Source organism: Phycodurus eques, chromosome 17 (genome assembly GCF_024500275.1).
Source record: "Phycodurus eques isolate BA_2022a chromosome 17, UOR_Pequ_1.1, whole genome shotgun sequence".
NCBI lineage: Eukaryota > Metazoa > Chordata > Actinopteri > Syngnathiformes > Syngnathidae > Phycodurus > Phycodurus eques.
Window position 1 is genome coordinate 8,891,055 of NC_084541.1, and position 18,758 is coordinate 8,909,812.

The following is an 18,758-nucleotide window of genomic DNA, read 5'->3' on the forward strand; positions in this document are numbered from 1 at the left end:
CATTATGTGGTGCAGAATGTTTGAAACTACTCATCTTTTGGATGTTATTAGATTGGTTTAGCTGTACCCAATAGTTTTAGAAAATACATAACATGAACGTTTAAATACAGTATAATCTCCACACCTTGTAGAAGAGTAGAATGAAGTTCAGTGCAAAAGCGAGGAACAGAGCCAGAAATCGCAGGTTGTAGAAGTTTCTGGAAAGGTAGTTCTATAAATGAGAGAGAAAATATGAATTATCCATCCATCCTTTATCTACACCGTTTAGCTGGTGAGATGGAGCTAATCCCAGCTAACACTGGTCGAGAGCTGTGGTACACCCTGGACTGGTCACCAGTCAATCACAGGACACAGAGACAAACAACCACTTACAGTACATTAACACCTATGGACATTTTTCTCACAAGTTTTTGGGATGTGGGAGGAAAATGGAGTTACTGGAGAAAACCCATACAAGCACAGGGAAAACAATGCGAATGCGGCACAGGACGACCGGAGCCGAGAGTCAAACAAAGGACCTCAGAACTGTCAGGTAAACGTGCTAACCACTCTGGACCGTGCTGCCAAAATATTTATTAACATTACAATAAAATAATGAATATATGTAAGATTGGAGTAATAGCAATGATGTGGGAAAATCAAAAATATTTCACCATGAATTTATTTCTCTGCGTTTCTAGCTCGGTCCAGATTTGGAATCCCCCTCCCTTCTTGGGCTTCTTTTCTTTCTTCACTGGAGATTTCTTCGGTCTATCAGCATCCGCTTTTGCATGACTCTCAAATTCTTTTTCTGTTTTCTCTCCAGTTTCAACACTGAAAACACAAAAGGTTTGCTCTATTGCCATGCATGTTTTTATTGCTCTATTTCTGTTTGTTAATACTGTAGAGTATTTCTATGCTTTGTCATTGTACAATGCATGAATATTAATGAACAAAAACACATTTTGTTTTATGTATGGGATGGGTATGCAAGATGGTGTCCAATTTGATGTTGGTCATTATAAGGATTATTTTCTTTTGGTCGAGGTTAGCAATCTATCAACAGTATTCCTTTAATATGATTTCTTTTTTTTTAGGTTAGGTTTTAAGATATGCCAAATGGACAAGTAGACAAGCAAATATAGCGTTGTACTCGGCCTTTTCTGGTTCTGGGGGAGTTTCTTCAGCAGGTGCTGGTTCTGGAGGCTTCGGCAAGCCATCTGCCTCTTCTGGCTGCTGTTATAGGAAAAAAAGACACAAAGTAGTCACAAAGCTTTACAGTACTTACCATACATTTACAAGACTTCACCAAAAAGGAAGACAACTACCATTTTCCTCTTTGTTATAGGTGTCCCTTCAGGTGTTGGCGGCTCAACCGTGGCCTCGACCCCCATGTCACCAAGTCCACCAGGGGCATCGATACCAGGTACCCTTCCCCCTTCCTTCTCCTGGGTATCCTCCTCCTCCTCTTCCCCACTTCCAGTCTCTCCAGTGTCTGTAACCCCGCCTGTGTCTTGCTCCTCTCCCATCCCAGGTTCCCCTGGTCCATCGCCATGCACGTCATCCTGCGTTGGATCCGGCATGCTTGCCAAAATCTCTGTCACGGTGATATTTTTAGCTCCCTCCACTAAGCCGCCTCCAAACAGGGCATGCCAGATTATCATAAAGAAGCCTTTGCACACATTGTAGAAGAAGTGCAGGATGCTCATCAGAATGGTCCAGAAGAAGGTGGAGAGGGCAACAACAATCTCTTTCAAGGTCATCTTTCTCACTCGCCGATATTGCCGTCGGAGATTTCGGAAGGTGAAAATGCTGAAGAAGTTCAAAATGCTGTTTATGAAGTCTGCAAAGGCCGAGCTGGACTCGGGTGGCCCCTCCTCCCCATTAGTGTCCTCTTCTCCTGCTCCGATGGCTGCTCGTGGTGCTCCCTCAACTGCAGCTTCTTCCATCTCGTCATCCTCCTCGCCCTTTTCCTCTTCCTCCTGCTCGGAAATTTGTGAGGCAATATTCATCTCAAAGATGGTATCCTCACAGAAGTTGACAAACATCTCCATCTTCTCGGACTCGCCACCCTCGTTGACGACATCAAAGATGAACTGTCGCTTGGACTCTCGGACCTGAGGCATCTCCCACTGTCTGCGGTTGACCTCGCTGATCTCAAAGTAGATACGCTCAATCTTCCGACTTGCACCCATAATCTCAATACGGCCCAGGAAGGGGCGGAAGTAATTGAGCACGCTCTCAGCTTGTTCCAAGAAGTTCTTCAGTCGGGTGTCGTGAGGAACGTGCTCAGACAGGTTGGTGAGCAGCACGGCGATGTTGAAGCCGATGTCCTTGGCAGGTTCCTGGAAGCGACTGGCATACTCCTCGTAGTTGATCATATCGTTTTCATCCGCCTCCGAGCAAGACAAAAGGAACTGGATCTCCGAAGGGGTGTACTGCTTCTGGCTGTCCATGGCCTTCTGGAAGTCCTTCTTGGAGATAAGTCCTCGAGGGTCTGTGATGTAATCTTGGAAGGCATCGGATGACACGATGTCTTTCAGTTTGAGAAACATGTCAAAGAATTTTAGGATCATCTCCACATTGCTGGATGACTCCACTAACATGTCCACCATCTGACGGGCGATGGTGCCATTCACCACATTCCCTGAATGACACAACGTAACAGTTTTACAAATACAAATTTGACAAGGCTGACTTTAAAAATCTGCACTGTTTACCCTCTAACAGCGAGAGCAACATGACCACCATGTCTTTCTGAAGGTCCAGAAGCTCCTTCAGCAGACCAATTTGACTTGAATCCTGCAACAATAAAAAACAGGCCCGAGATTAGAAATAATGACTAAGTCACTTTGTAACGTATTAGGAGTTCAGAATTACTGAAAGAGATGCAGCCACTGGGAAGAGGGAAGTGGAAAACACAAGTATAAACTCTCAACAGTTATGATAGGAAATTATCTGACAATAAAAGTGCCCCATTGCTGAAGTAGACAAATATTTGCTGCATTCAAGTGGAGTTAATTTCAAAGAAGACACTACAATATCACAATCCAAATAAAGAGCATTTTCCATCAGGTTAATAATTAGTGAGGTGAAATTGCGACAGAATTGGAAAGCCTGTTAAATATTGAACACACACAGAGCAAATGTCTCATTAAAATGTATATTCCAACACTAGAATATTAAAGTTCATTAAAATGTACACTGGAACAGTGGTGGTTAAAAGTCAGTCACTTTCTCAGGAAGTTTTGTAGTCACCTGCTTCTTTGTCCTAAATTGTCCAGTGTGAAAATCCATTAAGGTACTTTTTCTTTCAAATGCATCATGTATTATCTAATAATTGGCCTTATTCACATTGTTGTGTATCTATAGGAATCTTCTTACTTTTGTTCTTAGAACGTAAGAAAACTATATGGGGAGTTTCTGAGGAGTTTTTAAGCTGTTTTAGCTAATTATAAAGCTAATTATAAATATTTTTGTATTACCAATCTTGTAAACTTATATAATTGTAGTTTCACAGAAAATGCAACAAGCAATTATTTTGCTCAATCATGACAAATTTAAAACTGTGTTAAGAATTCTGTAGGGTGTTCTTAAGAAAAGATACATACTATAGGTGAATGTTACATTATCTTGAAAAATGCGTCACAGGGACTTTGTTCTTGTATTTCTTTGCTCTAGAGAACATTTCAGCAATGAAAACCACACCCTCATGACAATTTGCCTTGTGAAGACATGTCTGCCTTTAGGCATGTTCTTATCATTGTGTGAACAAGCTCAGTCCCATTAAAGGAGATTTATCGTTTAAAAATAGTTTAAAAATTCCATAAGGAAGTGTATTCCTTTTTTTTTTAAAGCAGGTGTGTAAAAAACAGCCTGAGAGGTGAAACCAATGTTGAATAAATAACAAACACATGATTACATCCATAGATAAATAAAGTGGATACATACTTTACCCTGCATTGAACATGTGGAAGACAGTTTCAATAATCAATAAAAGACTTTCTTTAAACAAATAAAACATTCTTGTGCATGAACAAAAAAATTTGCCTGAAATATATTTTGAAAATATATGGTCTATAAAAACAATTGCATCAATTTACAGGTTAATTGCTAACATTATCGCTGTTATTTTAATTCCTGATTCAATTTAAAGTTTGGAAAACATGTCTAAAATGCCCCCTGGTCACTGATGCAACACAGCACATCAAATACTACAATTGGAAAACACAGGAGTGCAAAGTCATCTTGTTAGGTGAGTCATGTAGATCAAATCCTAATGACATCGATAGTCTCAAAAAATATTGGGTCGGATTTAAATAGCTATATGCAATTTATCTGAAAATAAAAAGGGTGCCCCTCTTGTTTTTATTTAAAATACTCAAGTTTTATTGCACTGCAGAGAGTAAAGAATTTACTTTAATTTTTAGTGCAAATGTTTACATGTAGTCACTATCTAATTAACAGTTCAGAAAGACAGACATAGTAATAATGGAAAATGCTATTTTCAGTTTTTAAACATAAAAATGTTAATATATATAAAATATTTTAGATGAAGATAACAGATAAAAAATGTTTAATAATATCAATCATGGCTGAGTTGTATTCAAGTGACCCATGACAGCCATGAGAATGTGACCGTGAGCTGCATGCACAACAAGATGCTGACACTTAAGCAGTTAAACGGAATCCAGCCATCATTGATTTTCTTAATTTTGCATGTGCATATACTGACTATTGATTTGAATGTTCAGTCATACAGTCATTATATCGAGCATACGTTTGCATGTTTTCTATTTAGTCATGGCATGTCCCAAGTAATCTCTACCCTACTAAACAACCATTAGCACACAGAAAACATGACAACACAAAAAGTGTACACACCCCTGTTCAAATGCCAGGTTTTTGTGAGGTAAAAAAAAAAAAAAAAGACGGAGATAAAATCATTTCAAAATGTTTTCCACCATTGATGTGACCTATAACCTGTGCAACTCAACTGATATATATATATATATATATATTAACCAATTACATACAAAGTCATGTTAAATGGGAGTCCGCACACACCTGCCACCATTTAAAGTGCCTCTGATTCACCTCTGATAAATTTCCTCTCGAAATGAGAAAACATTTATCACAATAAAGTACTATTATTTACTGTACTATGACAGAGGCACACGCAGACGCAACATTATGTACACCTGCTCAATCTAATAACATATATAATATGAGAGCTGCATCAAAAACACTGGATTTACAATGATGAGACAATTTTGAAAGCATTAGAGACACCTCTCACCCCCCCACAAATAAATAAATAAATAATATATTAAAGGCAGAGTTTACCTCTTGTATTGGATGTCATTAGTACATGTGTACTAAAGGTTGTGGTGTGATGTGATGTGAAGGTCATAAAGACATTGTTGCTACCAAACTATAGGGCAAGTCGTTCATAAAGATAACAAGGATCATTCATGATAGAGTTGATGAGACTTAAATGAGAGGCGCATACCTGAGCCAGCTTCATCATCATGTGAGCAAAGACGTGGAGGAAGCCCACAATAGCATCCCACAGCCTGCTGTGGGCCAGAGACTGCTGGTTACCCGTGCACGGGCCCTGAGGAGAGACTTACTTTACACACAGCAGGCGCAAAAGAGCAGAAAATGCAAATGTTGCTTTTTTTTTAAAGTGTTTTACCTGAATATATTCAGTCAGACTGTTAAAAATCTGTTTCGCGACTGTCATTGCTTTGGAGAAATTCTTTTTTCCTGGCTCATCGATTATATCTTTACCAGAGTAATACCAGTAGAAGTCACTGATTGATTCCTTCACAGAGAAAAGAAAGCATAATAATGACATGTAGTGGAATATCCTGTTTTTAAATACAAATCAAACATGAACATCTGTATCTTGAGACCTGCAGTCTGAGCAGGTAATCAACTGTACAGATGATGATGTTAATTGTTGTTGTGCTTCCTATCTGCGTCCTTAAGTAGTTCTGAAAGTCTGCAAACAGAGGTTATTTTAGAAACAACTCACAGTGCTGCAATGCACCTTTACTCTGTTAAGAAATATACTCCATGCTCACCGTTATTGTGACCCTCGCACAACAGCTGCAAGAAGCGGAAGAGGTCACAGGTGAACTCGTCATCTGCCATGACCTTCTCATCTAAATCAATGAAAAGTTTGAAAATGACACACTGACCTTAGGGCGACACGACACACCACATAGACATGAGCTGAATATCAAGTCAAGTTTATTTTAAATATCTTAAATATTCCGAGCTAGTGCACTTTTCTGGCCTACAGTCTACAGTTGAGTGTGGAGAAACATCCAAGTGGCAGCAGCATCACATGCACACAAATACATTCATAGAAAACAGCTAAAGAACATACAGAACAGATAAAGAGCATGTATACACAGAGAAGAAAATATTAACTCCTTCAGCGGTGAAGTGATCATTTGGAGCAGATTCATTAACCATGTTAAGATTATCACCCCCAAAAATGCATGGTAAATCTCAATACAGCATTTTTACTTGTATACTGGCCACTCACTGCAATACTGTACAGTATAAAGAAATGGCAAATAATACCAAATATGGTTGCTGAAAGAGGTACAGTACTCCCAGTGGTGGCTGTACTGATGTAATAAACATAATACACAGACAAACTCATAAGTACATGTAGATTTTGCTGTTAAAGGAGAGAATCACATAGGATAATTTGAGGTTAGGGTGTATTGTTTTCTTTATTGGTATGTAAATCAAACTAAGAATGCTATTTGAACAAGAGAAGTGACTGAGAATGTATAAGTGAAGTTATTAGGGTCGTCAATGACATCACTACTCATGATGCAAAGAGTTCTCACAAAAACCTGGTAGGAAATTGTAGAAAAAGTTGAGTGAGAATGTTTATTTCAGGATTGCTTTCCAAATACGAGTGTCATAATTCCAATTTTTTGAAGCCCAACTGTGTTATTCACATCCCAGAAACACGGTAGACATACCATGGAAATGAAACAGAAAATAATTTTGCTACTGAATAGTATAAAATGTCGAAAATTGAACTGACCATTTTTAAGAGGTGGGGGTCAGGTCTTATGTGGCATTCAATAACAATGGCACAGAGTAGGGTGCAGATATTGCATTATTCGTTGAAAGTTAAAGGAAAGCATTCTTTAAAAATACCCTGTAGAAGTTTATTATTAAAAGAAAATCTTAGATCCGAAACTTTATCCAAATATACAAACAGATAAAGGGTCGATTTGGTTCTATTCACTAATAAACAAATATCGACAAAAACATAGCTTCACTGACATTGACAAAAACCACATGTATTTTCAAAATTTTTTAAGATGAATTACATTTTGTACAAAATCCTACTAAATTGTCATGAGAACAGGTTCTAGGATGTAGTTAGGTGTCAGTCACAGAACAAATGCAGATTAATATCAACCTAACAATTTATTTCCTGTTAGAATGAAAGAAGGGTGCAAACTGTAAACATGAGTGACATCCATTCAATCATCTCTGAGTAGGATGCACAGTGTTAGGGAGAGGAGAGGAAATAAAAGAGAGGAGACAGGAAGGCAGATGGACAGACGATGATTTACCCCGATCTGGGCTCAACTCTGAGGACCATGAAAGGATGGACGGGGGAGAGGTGGCAGTGATCGTGGGGATAGGGAAAGAGGATCAGTGTGTTGACAACAGTAGAGGACTGAGAGATGAGGAAGGGGAGATTAAACAACATTCCATGGCAAAGTTCACCCAGCAACAGTTTTTTTTTAAATGAAGTCTAACAATTTGATGACAGAAGTCAATTGCAGGTGAGGACTAGTTAGGAAACTACTAGAATAACAACCATACAAATCCAAAAATATAAAATTTATTAACACTTATCCAAGTATTAATGATATTTTCTTTTAGGTTAGGAAACAAAACATTCATTCATTAATTAGCAACATTAATACAAATGTGATGAACCGAATGCCACATAATAAACCTAATAAAGTTGTTCAAGCCTCATTTGGAATTCTATGAGTAAAGTACAACTAAATATGTGACAAACTGCTGTAAATATATGAATGCAAAATGAAATGAAAATAATGTCAATGGTATTTTTGGGCAAATAGGAATCATATTGACTAGTAAAAATAAAGCTTTATTTGTGTTTTAACGGTTTTTGTTTTATTTTGCTGCACAAACAGAATAATAAAATGTGTTTACTATATGAAAAAAGGATCAGTTAAAATAATCATGTTGTGATGTGCACGCCATCAATGTAAGATGATTATAGACGTAACCTACGGTGTAAATTTATCCGTCATATGGATTGAGTCTCAACTTAGACGCTTGGTGGATGCTGTTTCATTTTATTTTTTTGATGACACCAAGCATGTTATGTAAGTCATAATTCAGTCTCATTTGGAAACTATATGAATAAACTTCCACTCACTGTGGTGTTTGTGTGTACAGTACTTTGCTTATTAAACATTTAAGTCATGCTTTGTTTTCAATTTCACATTTGAAGTTGTGCAGATAAATAAGTGTGGCATCCAATGATGAGCAAACACAGTATACACAGTCACTGGTCATACAATTAGGGACACGTACACCTTTCATTACTTTTGTACAAATAATGTTCCGTTTCTTTGGCAGTCACAATCAAAAGTGAACATTATTAGCTTTGTAAAGGCTTTTTGGGTAGTCTATATCAGATGTCATTAGACAGTCCAGTTGTACTTCATGTACGTATATACATAATACACCTGTGTTATTGCAACACATTCTAATAGTGCATATGCATTCATCCCTCCACTGAATGTGCACCCAAGACCATGGTGCCTACACATTATACTTTTATAATTTTCAAAATAATATTATGATGAGACAGTATATTCAGAATGGTGATTTGCTTGCTGTACTTAATGGGGGGGGGGGAAGAATTAAGAAGAGAAAGAGGCTTACTGGTGCCCTCCTCTGAGACCATGCCCAGCCCTTCTGCCTTGTTCTGCCTCTCAAAAGCATTCAGATCCAGGACACTGCGGACAATATGATCAATGTATACATACAATCTGCATACTGATGGAATGACCCCACTTGAAATTCATTAGTTTAAAACAGACCTGCATGTTTGCATCAAGGCTTGGACACTCAGAAAGAACCCAACATCCTTTTTATCCCTCAGATACTCCAGCATTTTCTGGTCAAAAGAGGGAATGAGTGACAAAAAGTGTCAATTTTTATCGATGCAAGTTTGAATGTAAGTAAGGGCTTACCCGTTGAACCTCACTATTTCCACCATTAAGAATGGAAATACCCAGTTTGAGGGTTGTAGACACCATAGGGCCTGTCTCGCCTGTAAAAAGAAAAATGGTGTGATAAAAAAATTATGAGGGAAGCCTTATTCCCTGTACGGAGGTCCACCTTTGCATGCGCTGATCATCTGGAGGACCATCTCTGCAGCTCCACGATTGTGAAGCCTGGACTGCTGGTAAAGGAGTCTTTGTTTCTCCATTTCTTTCTCCTGTGGCCGACAACATGATGAATATGTGCCACTTTGAAGACTTGTGATCTCAGAATGTAAATGGATAAAAGTGATACAGTAGGATACAGAATGTAACTGCATATTGTTCAGGGCAGGGCCTTCAATTACCCAAATGAATTACAGAGATAAAATATTCATTATATCCATTTATATTCTGGTTAAAACTTACATTCATACTCCTTTCACTGCAGTCCCTAATGCTTTACCTTATTTATGCAACATAAACTTACCGGTTTAGCTCAATCAGTCTTTAGACTTTATTCATGATTAAATGTGAAAATATTGGGTTAGGACTTTCTATTTAATGTATTCGTCTGACTCTTATGCACATTCTCTCACCTCACTTAGTTAGTGGTGGAGTCACAACACTACTTCGTCACGTTTGCTGGCTGGAGCAAGCGTTAGACTACAGGAAGCAGCAACGGCCCAACATTGCAGTCATGAAGCTTGCAACTTTTGTCCAGACAGTGCGGACAAGAGCTGCAATCCCTCTGTGTCGGAGATATTTCTTTGGCATTTATCCATAATGTCCCTTTGCTGGTTTGGAATAATAAGGTCAGCTCAACTTTTTTAAAAAAATAATTTCATTTCTACACTGTCAGAAATAGGGGTACAGTTGGAGTCTATTTGTGTATCTCAAGGTAGAATAAGCAACCCATGGTGGCTTTTTTTACATTTCCTGTGCCGAAATTGGTCACACTTTGCGATTACTGACCCAGTTAAAAGTATTGTGCCCCTAAAGATACCGATAATGCACTTTTCTTCTGACAGTGTAAAGTATAGCCAATTGGGACTAGAATGTCATTTATTAGTAGAAAATGGCCATTGAATTAATATCTCTGAATCAGAAGCGACATTCCTCTCTTCAGCCACATCACAAATAGGCGTGGGGCATCCCACATCCTAAACCTCCCAACCTCCCGCACCACAACCACCCCAACCTCCCGCCACCCACGTATGCCTAACCGAGCTTTTCCCTCTATGTGTCATGCTGGACACGCCTTTAGCCTCCATCATGTACCTGACTACACTCTGTGTGGTGCACGCTGATATCGCAGGTCTTGGCTATGTGCATGAATGTTTAGCTCTGTAAACGCTTCTGCACTGTAGTCTGTCAGTAGTCTATGTGAGTGGGGAAGGGGAAGACACTGATCAGCAGCATTCAGTTAAGAAAGATGGAGGTTAGAAAGGTGAGAGGGATTACATGAAGCCATGGAGAAAGACAAAAGCGAGAGAGAGAGAAGAATGGGACAGCAAAGATATTGCTAGGGAGTGTTAAATTACAATAACAATCTTTCTTAAAAAGCGCATATTTTCACCTGTGCTGATCTGGCTACTCTGATATAAGCCTTAAAACTTGTAAATGTGTTATCATCATTTTAAATGTTCATCAAAGCTGCAAGAATAGAGTGTGGGAAAAAAATCTGGAAATTGGGAATGGTTGCTCAAAAGGCGATACAGTGGTATCCTTGAACAAGGTACCAAATGTACATGTATAAGGGAGTGATGGATTGGGCATTTCTGGCCCATATGTAACATGTTCAGTGAATTAGAGAACAGAAATTCTTTCTTCATAAGAGACAAGTCGGTCGAGTCTAAGATGTTTGTTCTAAGAGTAAATGGCTACCTTGGATGGCCCTGATACTATGAAATTAAGATGAATAATTCTCATTAGTACGGTTAGACTGGTGTTCAATTTAAATACATTTAGACTGTATCTGATTAGGCCCAAGCCAGATTTAATAGGTGCCTTAATGCAAGTGATAGAATTAATGTATTTTTCTTGCTTTGGTGAGTTATTCTACAATTTCAAAAGAGAGACCAACTGATGTATAAAGTAGTCCTGCTGACACTGAGCAAACATCTGGATTGGGGCTTTGTCATTGTTTCCTAACAAAGCAAGACAAAATGAACGAGGCACAACAAACGAACAGGGACGGACAGAGACATAGCAAAGACAGAGAGATTGTGGTGGTGAAATGATGTTGTGATGATGAGACCACTCGATGCGTCGAGAGCTACCGCTCCACTGTGTTCCTGGTCCCCAGCCCCTCGCCGCCCATTACCAGTTCTGACTGTCGCACCTCAAAGGACATCTCATCCTCAGCCTCTTCCACCATTTCCTCTCCCCCTTCTTCTTCCTCGTCAATATGGCAACTCTAAAAGAACAGGAAATTATGTCACTTTGGTCTGTCGCCATTTAAATCCTCAAACTGTCAAAATCACCAAACTCCTCAGTAAGGACTCACTTTAGCCATAATATCTGCATATGCCATATATAGATGATCTGTGTCTAGTTTACTGAAATGAGAAGACAACATAAGACAATAAGTCTTGTATTGTTTTGATATGTTTTGATCACATTTCAATAGCTGAAACCTCTTTTCTGTGAGAGCAGTGCGACTGAAATGCAGAATAAGCTGGTGGAGGGGATCCGGCTTTGATTCTTTCTCCTCCTCTTCGTCTCCTTCTTCTTGCGCCATTGCTTTCTGAAACACAAAAAGAGAAGACCGCTGAGTAAAACTACGGAAATGAAAAAAAAAAGCTACATGAAAATTAGTTGACACTAACAGACAAGTCATCTATCATTCTGTCTTCAAATGCATAACCCTCGGTGTGAAGCCAGTTGCGCTTGTATCCCTCAAGGAACATGTTGGAAGCTCTGTGCCTGCAATGACAAACACAAACTGTTTAATTTTAAATATTTGGGGGTGTGCTGTCTTTTTCTATCATTTCATTATTCCTTTACCTTTTATATAAATGTTTAAAATGTGAAATGTGTGCAAAAAAATAAAGTTATAAGAATACTGGACAAATGAACAATATGAACAAATGAACCTCAATTGAAACTCAATTGAAACTAAGGGTCACCCAAGAGTGTCACAGACTTAAAAAAAAAATTTTTTTTTAAAGTCTAGACCAGGATACCTGTAACAACAAGTGACTCACAATATTACTTGAGAGAATGGGTGGTGATTTGAATTGGCAATGGAGTCCCCCAGTAAAAAAAAGAATGCCGAATAAGATTTGAATCACAACGAATGAAAGAATAACTTACAGTAATACCCGTACTTAACTTTATTCTGACAAGAGCTGCAATGCTGCCACACTGTATTTATTAAAAATAATTTAAAAAAAATTAAAAATCACAATTTGTTCATGACTGATGCCATTTGGACTTATTGTGCATATTTTTTACGCATATATGCCTTTGTACCCTGGCTGTAGTTACAGCCCTCCACTGAGATCGCCACGTAAAGAGGTGTCCATTTGTCTAGCCCAGTGGAGCTGCACGGATATTCATGGCCACAACAGACACAACATCGCCGAGGTGGACGGCGACCGCAGCAGAATGAATGAGCCGAGCTCTACTATTAGTCATACTTATGATACCATTTTGGTAATAAGTTTTGACAGGATTAGCAGCCAAATATGGTCAGTTCTATGACACTATTAAAGATATGCCCATTCAGGATTGACAAATCAGAGACAATGGGTTGTCCAAAATTTCTGTATATTAAGCCTGCATTTTGCTCATTGTGCCTCAGTTTCTCTTGGGAGATACTCATGAATTTTTTTCTTTGAGAATAAATTATTTCTGAGCAGACCAGCTCGGACTCAGCCTCTTTTTTTCTGTTGGACTTTGACATTTTTCCATCTCTGTAGAAAGTATATTTTTTTTATTTGAGTTACAGAGTTTGGATTAAGGTGTTGGACAGTGAGGACGGGACCCCCACTTCAAACTTCAACAATTGGAATGTTGTTGTTGTTGCCCGGTGCGGTTAGTAAATATGGTTCTTGTAATGAATCACATTAGATTGTGCAAGTGTATGTAATAATACTGTGGTGAGTGAGCATTAATCCTATTAAGCCATTATCTTTACCTCGGGATGTTGTATAGTGGTGTCATTCTGAAGCATGCAACAACAGCCCTGCGTCTCTGCTTAGACAACAATTTATGCCACACCATCTTCTTGGATTTAAATGGGTGCTCTGTCTATAGAAGAAACAAAGCGAAATAAACATGAACAAATGTTTTTCTCTCTTAAGTTAGTTTGTTAGGGCAAGAAAGAAATTGCTCACCACTTCAAGGTGGTAGAGGACGGCGGAAACCTCCTGTACTCGCTTGACAACTTTCTCTGGTGCATCAGCATCCTCTGCCTTTCCCGCCATTTCCTTGTAGAGGGCCATCTGCCAGCGCATGGACGGATTGTCGACCTGTACATAGCACAGCAACACCAACATTTCGGAAACCTGACAGGACTTCACTAGCCTGATACATTGGAACGTGCATGGGACGAGACCTTTCCCTGCAGGTGGAGATTATTCTGCAGGAACTCTCTCACTTCTTCATCTGTATCTCTCTGTGTAAAAAAATTTTAAAAAATAAAAAATACAATAAAAAACATATACTGCATTTTTTTTTTAATTCAATGCTGGAAGGGTATTCTGTTGTCACATGAATTACCAAAGAGTATCGAATCTTGGCCAAGTTGATGAGCTCCTGGTCGGCAGGGGAGCACATGTTAAGGCCAATGGGGAGCATCTTCTTCAAAGCGGCCACAATGAGCGAAGTCTGCACTGAGTAGCGGTCTCCTCGTTTTTTCTTCTTGGTACGCTCCGCATCTGAGCCCCCACCCTGACACAAAGTACAAGCAAGTATTCAGAGTATCTCCTAATGTGCCATAATTGACAGTGCCAGGTATCAAACTTTAGAGTTGACCAACAACCCTAGTGATTATTGCTCCTGCAAATTACCTTTCAAAGCGCAGCATACTGTTTATGTAATGACAGCAGAACCCTTGAAATAGCGAGAGAAACCCATGAAGGGATTAAATGTTACAATGTTGAGAAAAAAAGGGATGTGTCTAAATTTGAATCAACAATGAGAAAAAAACTAATTTCTCTGAGCTCAGAGTGCAGTAAGTAGAGGGTGTGGTGAAAGTGTGGGGGCAACGTGAGGGTCTCGCTGGCTTTGTGAAAGGGAGTGGGCATTAAAGGAGTTTTAATCTGTAAAAATGGTTTGACAGACCATGCAATGAAATCTGAAAGGACAAACCATTCTTAAAATCATGAGCAAAAGGACTCATGATGACATATGAAACAAAATGAGTTTAAGGTGAAGATATTATATGCTTCAGAACAAAACCCAATGAAATCAATGAATTAGTGGCAGACTGTTAATAGGACAGAGCTAGTCCCTGTGCTTACCTCCTGCACTCCTTTCCTGTTTTCATGTTCAGGCCTATTTATGAATGCTTTTCATTCATGTGAGAGGATAAAATGCAAGAGTTTATTTGAGTTATGTATGTTAACTAGTAATAACGGTGTTTTTTTGTTTATTTTTTTTTGCCATACAGTATACTGTAGCTAAATAACAATGGATAAGTCAAACTATCATACAGATTTGCCGAACACAATAATAAGCAATAGCCGCAACAGAGTAAAGGAATCTTGCGAATTATATGTTTAGACCCTTAATGGTGCCCAATCATAAATGACTTTAAAAACTACAGGTTTACCATTTGCTACAAACTACCATTTGCCATTATCTTTATTTTTATGGTTGTATATACTGCATACTCTATTATGAGATTACACAGAGGTGTTTCTAATACCTTACCCCGCTCTTGTAGCTAATGAAGGTAATTGAACTATCTCTGAATGATGTAGTGCAGTTCTACAAAGTACTGTACAGCTGTAATAATACATGTATTGATACCTTAATACCTCTCTGACAGTGTAAAAATAAACAAACCAATAGTGACTTTGTAAAGTCAGAATTTCTGACACAGTTATTCATGTTCATATGCATTTTTGCATAACTAAGTCCTGTCCCGGTGTTACATAAGAGTGCCGAGTATGCCTTCAGTTCTCTTTCTGGTGCAAAAGTGTTATGGGAACAGGCTGCAAAGCGTTCCAGGGAATAATTTAGACAATAAGTGTGAATTAATGTACTGGTTAAACTCATGGCCATTTGGAGCACATTCTAACATGGCAACTCCAAACCTGTATCTACTGACAGGCCTCAGTCATGTTAAGCCTCAGGTGTGTTAGTGGGTTTGCATACTTCGGGAGTTGAAAGAAAAGTAACCGTGAGGCTCCATGGCATTTCCAGTGAGGAGAGAAGAAAGAGCACAGAGAAGTATGAGGGGCCATCAGGGACATAATTCAGCATTACCTCTGACACAATACTGAAATGCTCTCATACAGTAGATGCAACTGATTTTTTTTTCACTCACATTAACGAGTGAAATGCTTTCACACACACTAGAGAGATCCTTTCACACATTATACTGAAACATGCTCATATAATACTTCAGTAGTGTGCATGAGAGCATTACAGTAGTGTGAGTGTGTGGTAATCCTTAATTTTGTCCCTGACGCCCCCTCATAGAGAAGGCTAACATCATCTTCTACTGACAGAAAGCTGCATTACACAAGCTATAGGTCAACCCACCCACTAGGAAAGGAAACAAGAGACATTCTACAAGACTCCAACTCGACTATAATCAACAGAGAACAAACTGACAGCATGATGGCACTGTGCTCTCACTGCCACCTTGGGCTTAGTGCAAAGTCCAGTGCCATGAGCCCAACTCTACATTTGAGTACTTTCATCAAGCGCCTCCAGACTCCCCCCCTGACACACTGGCAGGACCAGGCATGTCCCATACATGAGGGTCTGCCCTGATGTCCAGTGATCCTTCATGGCAGTAGTATTCCTTACTATCCGACAAAAAAATAGGATGGATTGTGTGTTTGTTTATTTTGACAGGATATAGATGGGGTGTAGTGGTACACTCGCCTGTCTTTGGTGCGGGCAGCGTGGGTTCAGTTCCCACTCAGTGACGGTGTGAATGTGAGTGCGAATGGTTGTTCGTGTCTATATGTGCCCTGTGAATGACTGGCGACCCGTTCAGGGTGTAGTCCTCCTTTCACGCAAAGTCAGCGCACCGTGACCCTAACCAGGATAAGCGGTGTTGAAAATGGATGGATGGATATAGATGGTTCTAAATGAAACCAAACCTATCCTGCTCTGTGAGGGATTTTTTTTTATCATCGTCTATTAATAAAAATTTAAAAAAGTCAGTATTTATAGCAATGACAAAATCTCAGCTGACAAAGTGCACACAGCTGTCTGTGCTGAAAAGATTTCACACCTTAAGACATGTCAGGCCATGCCCCATGGAATGTGCATGTCACTCTATATATGCATCTAAGTATACTTACACAGTATTTAGACAAAAGTATTGGAATGGGTTACTGGGCCCACAGGAAGTAAAAATGGTTGCTTCTCTGATGTTAAAACAGCTTCCACTCTTCTGGCAAGACTTTTTACATGATGTTAGCTGGGGTCTGTGGGAATGTTGTGTGCATTGTGGGCCTTTTTTTTAAGTCTATGGACACTGATATTGGATCTGACTGAAGGCAAGGCTCGCCATCTCTGTTCCCAAAAGTGTTTGATGTGATTGAGATCAGGGCTCTCAATTTGTTACACACCAAACTAGTCCCACCAGGCCTTTTATGAACCTTTCTTTCACACTTTGGCAGAGTAATGGTCTAACAAAACTGGCGTAAACTAAGAGCTAAGACTAAACCCCTGAGAGATTAATTTAAAGTGTGTATCAATAGTTTTGTCGATATAGTAGAGATGTGCATGATAGTGCATATGCTATGACTCGCTGTGGATCAGATGTGCCAGTGTGCTGGGGAGGTTGATGAAAAGCTCCCCCAAGTAAGGTCCCATGCGGTCAGCACAGCGGTCGTGCAGGAACAAGGTCTAACCTCTGAGTCCCCGCCCTGGAAAACCCAGCCGCAACCCAACAGATGAGGACAAAAGGGACAGCCAAAGAGAGAACAGTGTTAACATAACTGCTTTTGCTCGCAAATAGCTGTTTGAAATCAAACCTTTACAGGTGAACAAAAAAAAAACAAAAAAACAAAAAAGACAGCAGCAGCAGCAGGTTTAGCCATAGAAAATAATTATACTGTAAGAGTGATGCAACCTGGTATTTAGATGCTTCACTTGACTACAATGAAAATATAAAATTATCTGAACGTACTAAAACGCCTTCACAATGGACTTAATTTCTTACTAACATGACTTTAACCCATGACAGATAAATAGGAGGAAAAGTTATTACACGCTTTACCAAAAATATTACACTGAACAAACTTTGCACTCCAAAAACTCACCTTACTCATTTTGCTCTTGCTGTCAGCAGTGAGGAATGACATGTTATTGATCTCATTCATCACCACAAAGTTCTGCTCCTCCCGCTTGAAGTTCTATAGTGGCATCAGAGAAACATAGATAGCATATTTACATTATATAAACAGCTGGGCAGACGGGAGCATGCTGTGACAACGCCAGAGTGTGTGATTTCCGAAGACGAAAAACATGGCGGCGCCCCTTGCACAGTCTTGAAAAAAAACAGCTACTACAAGATAAAATTTCCCTTTTCACAAGTCTCTTTCAACGGCAGATGATGGCTTCATTCTTTTCTTTTTTCCTTCGCCAGCTTTGCTAGCAGCGGTACCTTACAAAAAGCCACTTGCTATCCGCACAGCTACATCAACACCAACTCGTCTCGCCATGGAGGATCCGAGTCAACGTGTCGAGCTGCCGCTGAAGAGGAAAAAAGCTGATTCTTTCACCTCAACTGAGGATTTGCTTGATTCGACAGAGATACAGACGAGTGTCCTCTTTTCAATCAACAAGAAATTGTCAATTGCACTTGATTTGCTTCGCCAGGAGATCACCGATCTCAGAAAGAGCTTTGAATTCACACAACAAGTGAATGAACTAAGATTAGATAATAGTGCACTTCGATCAAACATGATGTCAATGTCAGCAGAAATACAAACTCTTAGACTGGACTACAAACTCATGAAAGAAACTACGTTGGACATTCAGTCAAGAAGCATGTGTGACAACCTAATTTTCTCAGGCATTCCAGACAATGCTCCGGAAGACCCCGAGGTGTAGATTAAAAACCGACCACATCCCATCATGACAAAGTTTGAACACTTTCAGCAAAAAGTGTTTGTAAAATCAAAAGGTCGGGAGCTCAGAGGGACATCGTTTGGAATGAACGACCAGTTCCCCAAGGAGATTAATGAGAGGCGTAGAGTTTTGTACCCGTTGATGAAGGAGTTCCGCGACAAAGGCAAACGATCGTGGTTAGTTGTCAACAAGCTATATGTCGACGGCCAACTGTTT

At 39.4% G+C, this 18,758-nt stretch overlaps 1 protein-coding gene across 1 annotated transcript in view; it reads right to left on the reverse strand.

Moving 5' to 3' along the window:
- Window positions 1-18,758, reverse strand: part of LOC133415578 (ryanodine receptor 1-like) — a 50,967-nt gene that overhangs the window by 5,076 nt on the left and 27,133 nt on the right. The window contains exons 71-92 of the mRNA XM_061701703.1: window positions 17,732-17,824; window positions 14,001-14,171; window positions 13,837-13,896; window positions 13,616-13,750; window positions 13,417-13,529; window positions 12,104-12,200; window positions 11,912-12,021; window positions 11,782-11,833; window positions 11,599-11,691; window positions 9,412-9,511; window positions 9,264-9,343; window positions 9,111-9,187; window positions 8,953-9,026; window positions 6,069-6,149; window positions 5,898-5,986; window positions 5,678-5,806; window positions 5,492-5,596; window positions 2,700-2,781; window positions 1,308-2,626; window positions 1,133-1,215; window positions 654-813; window positions 125-211 (exon numbers count right to left, since the gene is read on the reverse strand). Coding sequence (XP_061557687.1) covers window positions 125-211; window positions 654-813; window positions 1,133-1,215; window positions 1,308-2,626; window positions 2,700-2,781; window positions 5,492-5,596; window positions 5,678-5,806; window positions 5,898-5,986; window positions 6,069-6,149; window positions 8,953-9,026; window positions 9,111-9,187; window positions 9,264-9,343; window positions 9,412-9,511; window positions 11,599-11,691; window positions 11,782-11,833; window positions 11,912-12,021; window positions 12,104-12,200; window positions 13,417-13,529; window positions 13,616-13,750; window positions 13,837-13,896; window positions 14,001-14,171; window positions 17,732-17,824 — 3,390 coding nt within the window. The remainder of the gene's footprint in view (window positions 1-124; window positions 212-653; window positions 814-1,132; window positions 1,216-1,307; window positions 2,627-2,699; window positions 2,782-5,491; window positions 5,597-5,677; window positions 5,807-5,897; window positions 5,987-6,068; window positions 6,150-8,952; window positions 9,027-9,110; window positions 9,188-9,263; window positions 9,344-9,411; window positions 9,512-11,598; window positions 11,692-11,781; window positions 11,834-11,911; window positions 12,022-12,103; window positions 12,201-13,416; window positions 13,530-13,615; window positions 13,751-13,836; window positions 13,897-14,000; window positions 14,172-17,731; window positions 17,825-18,758) is intronic.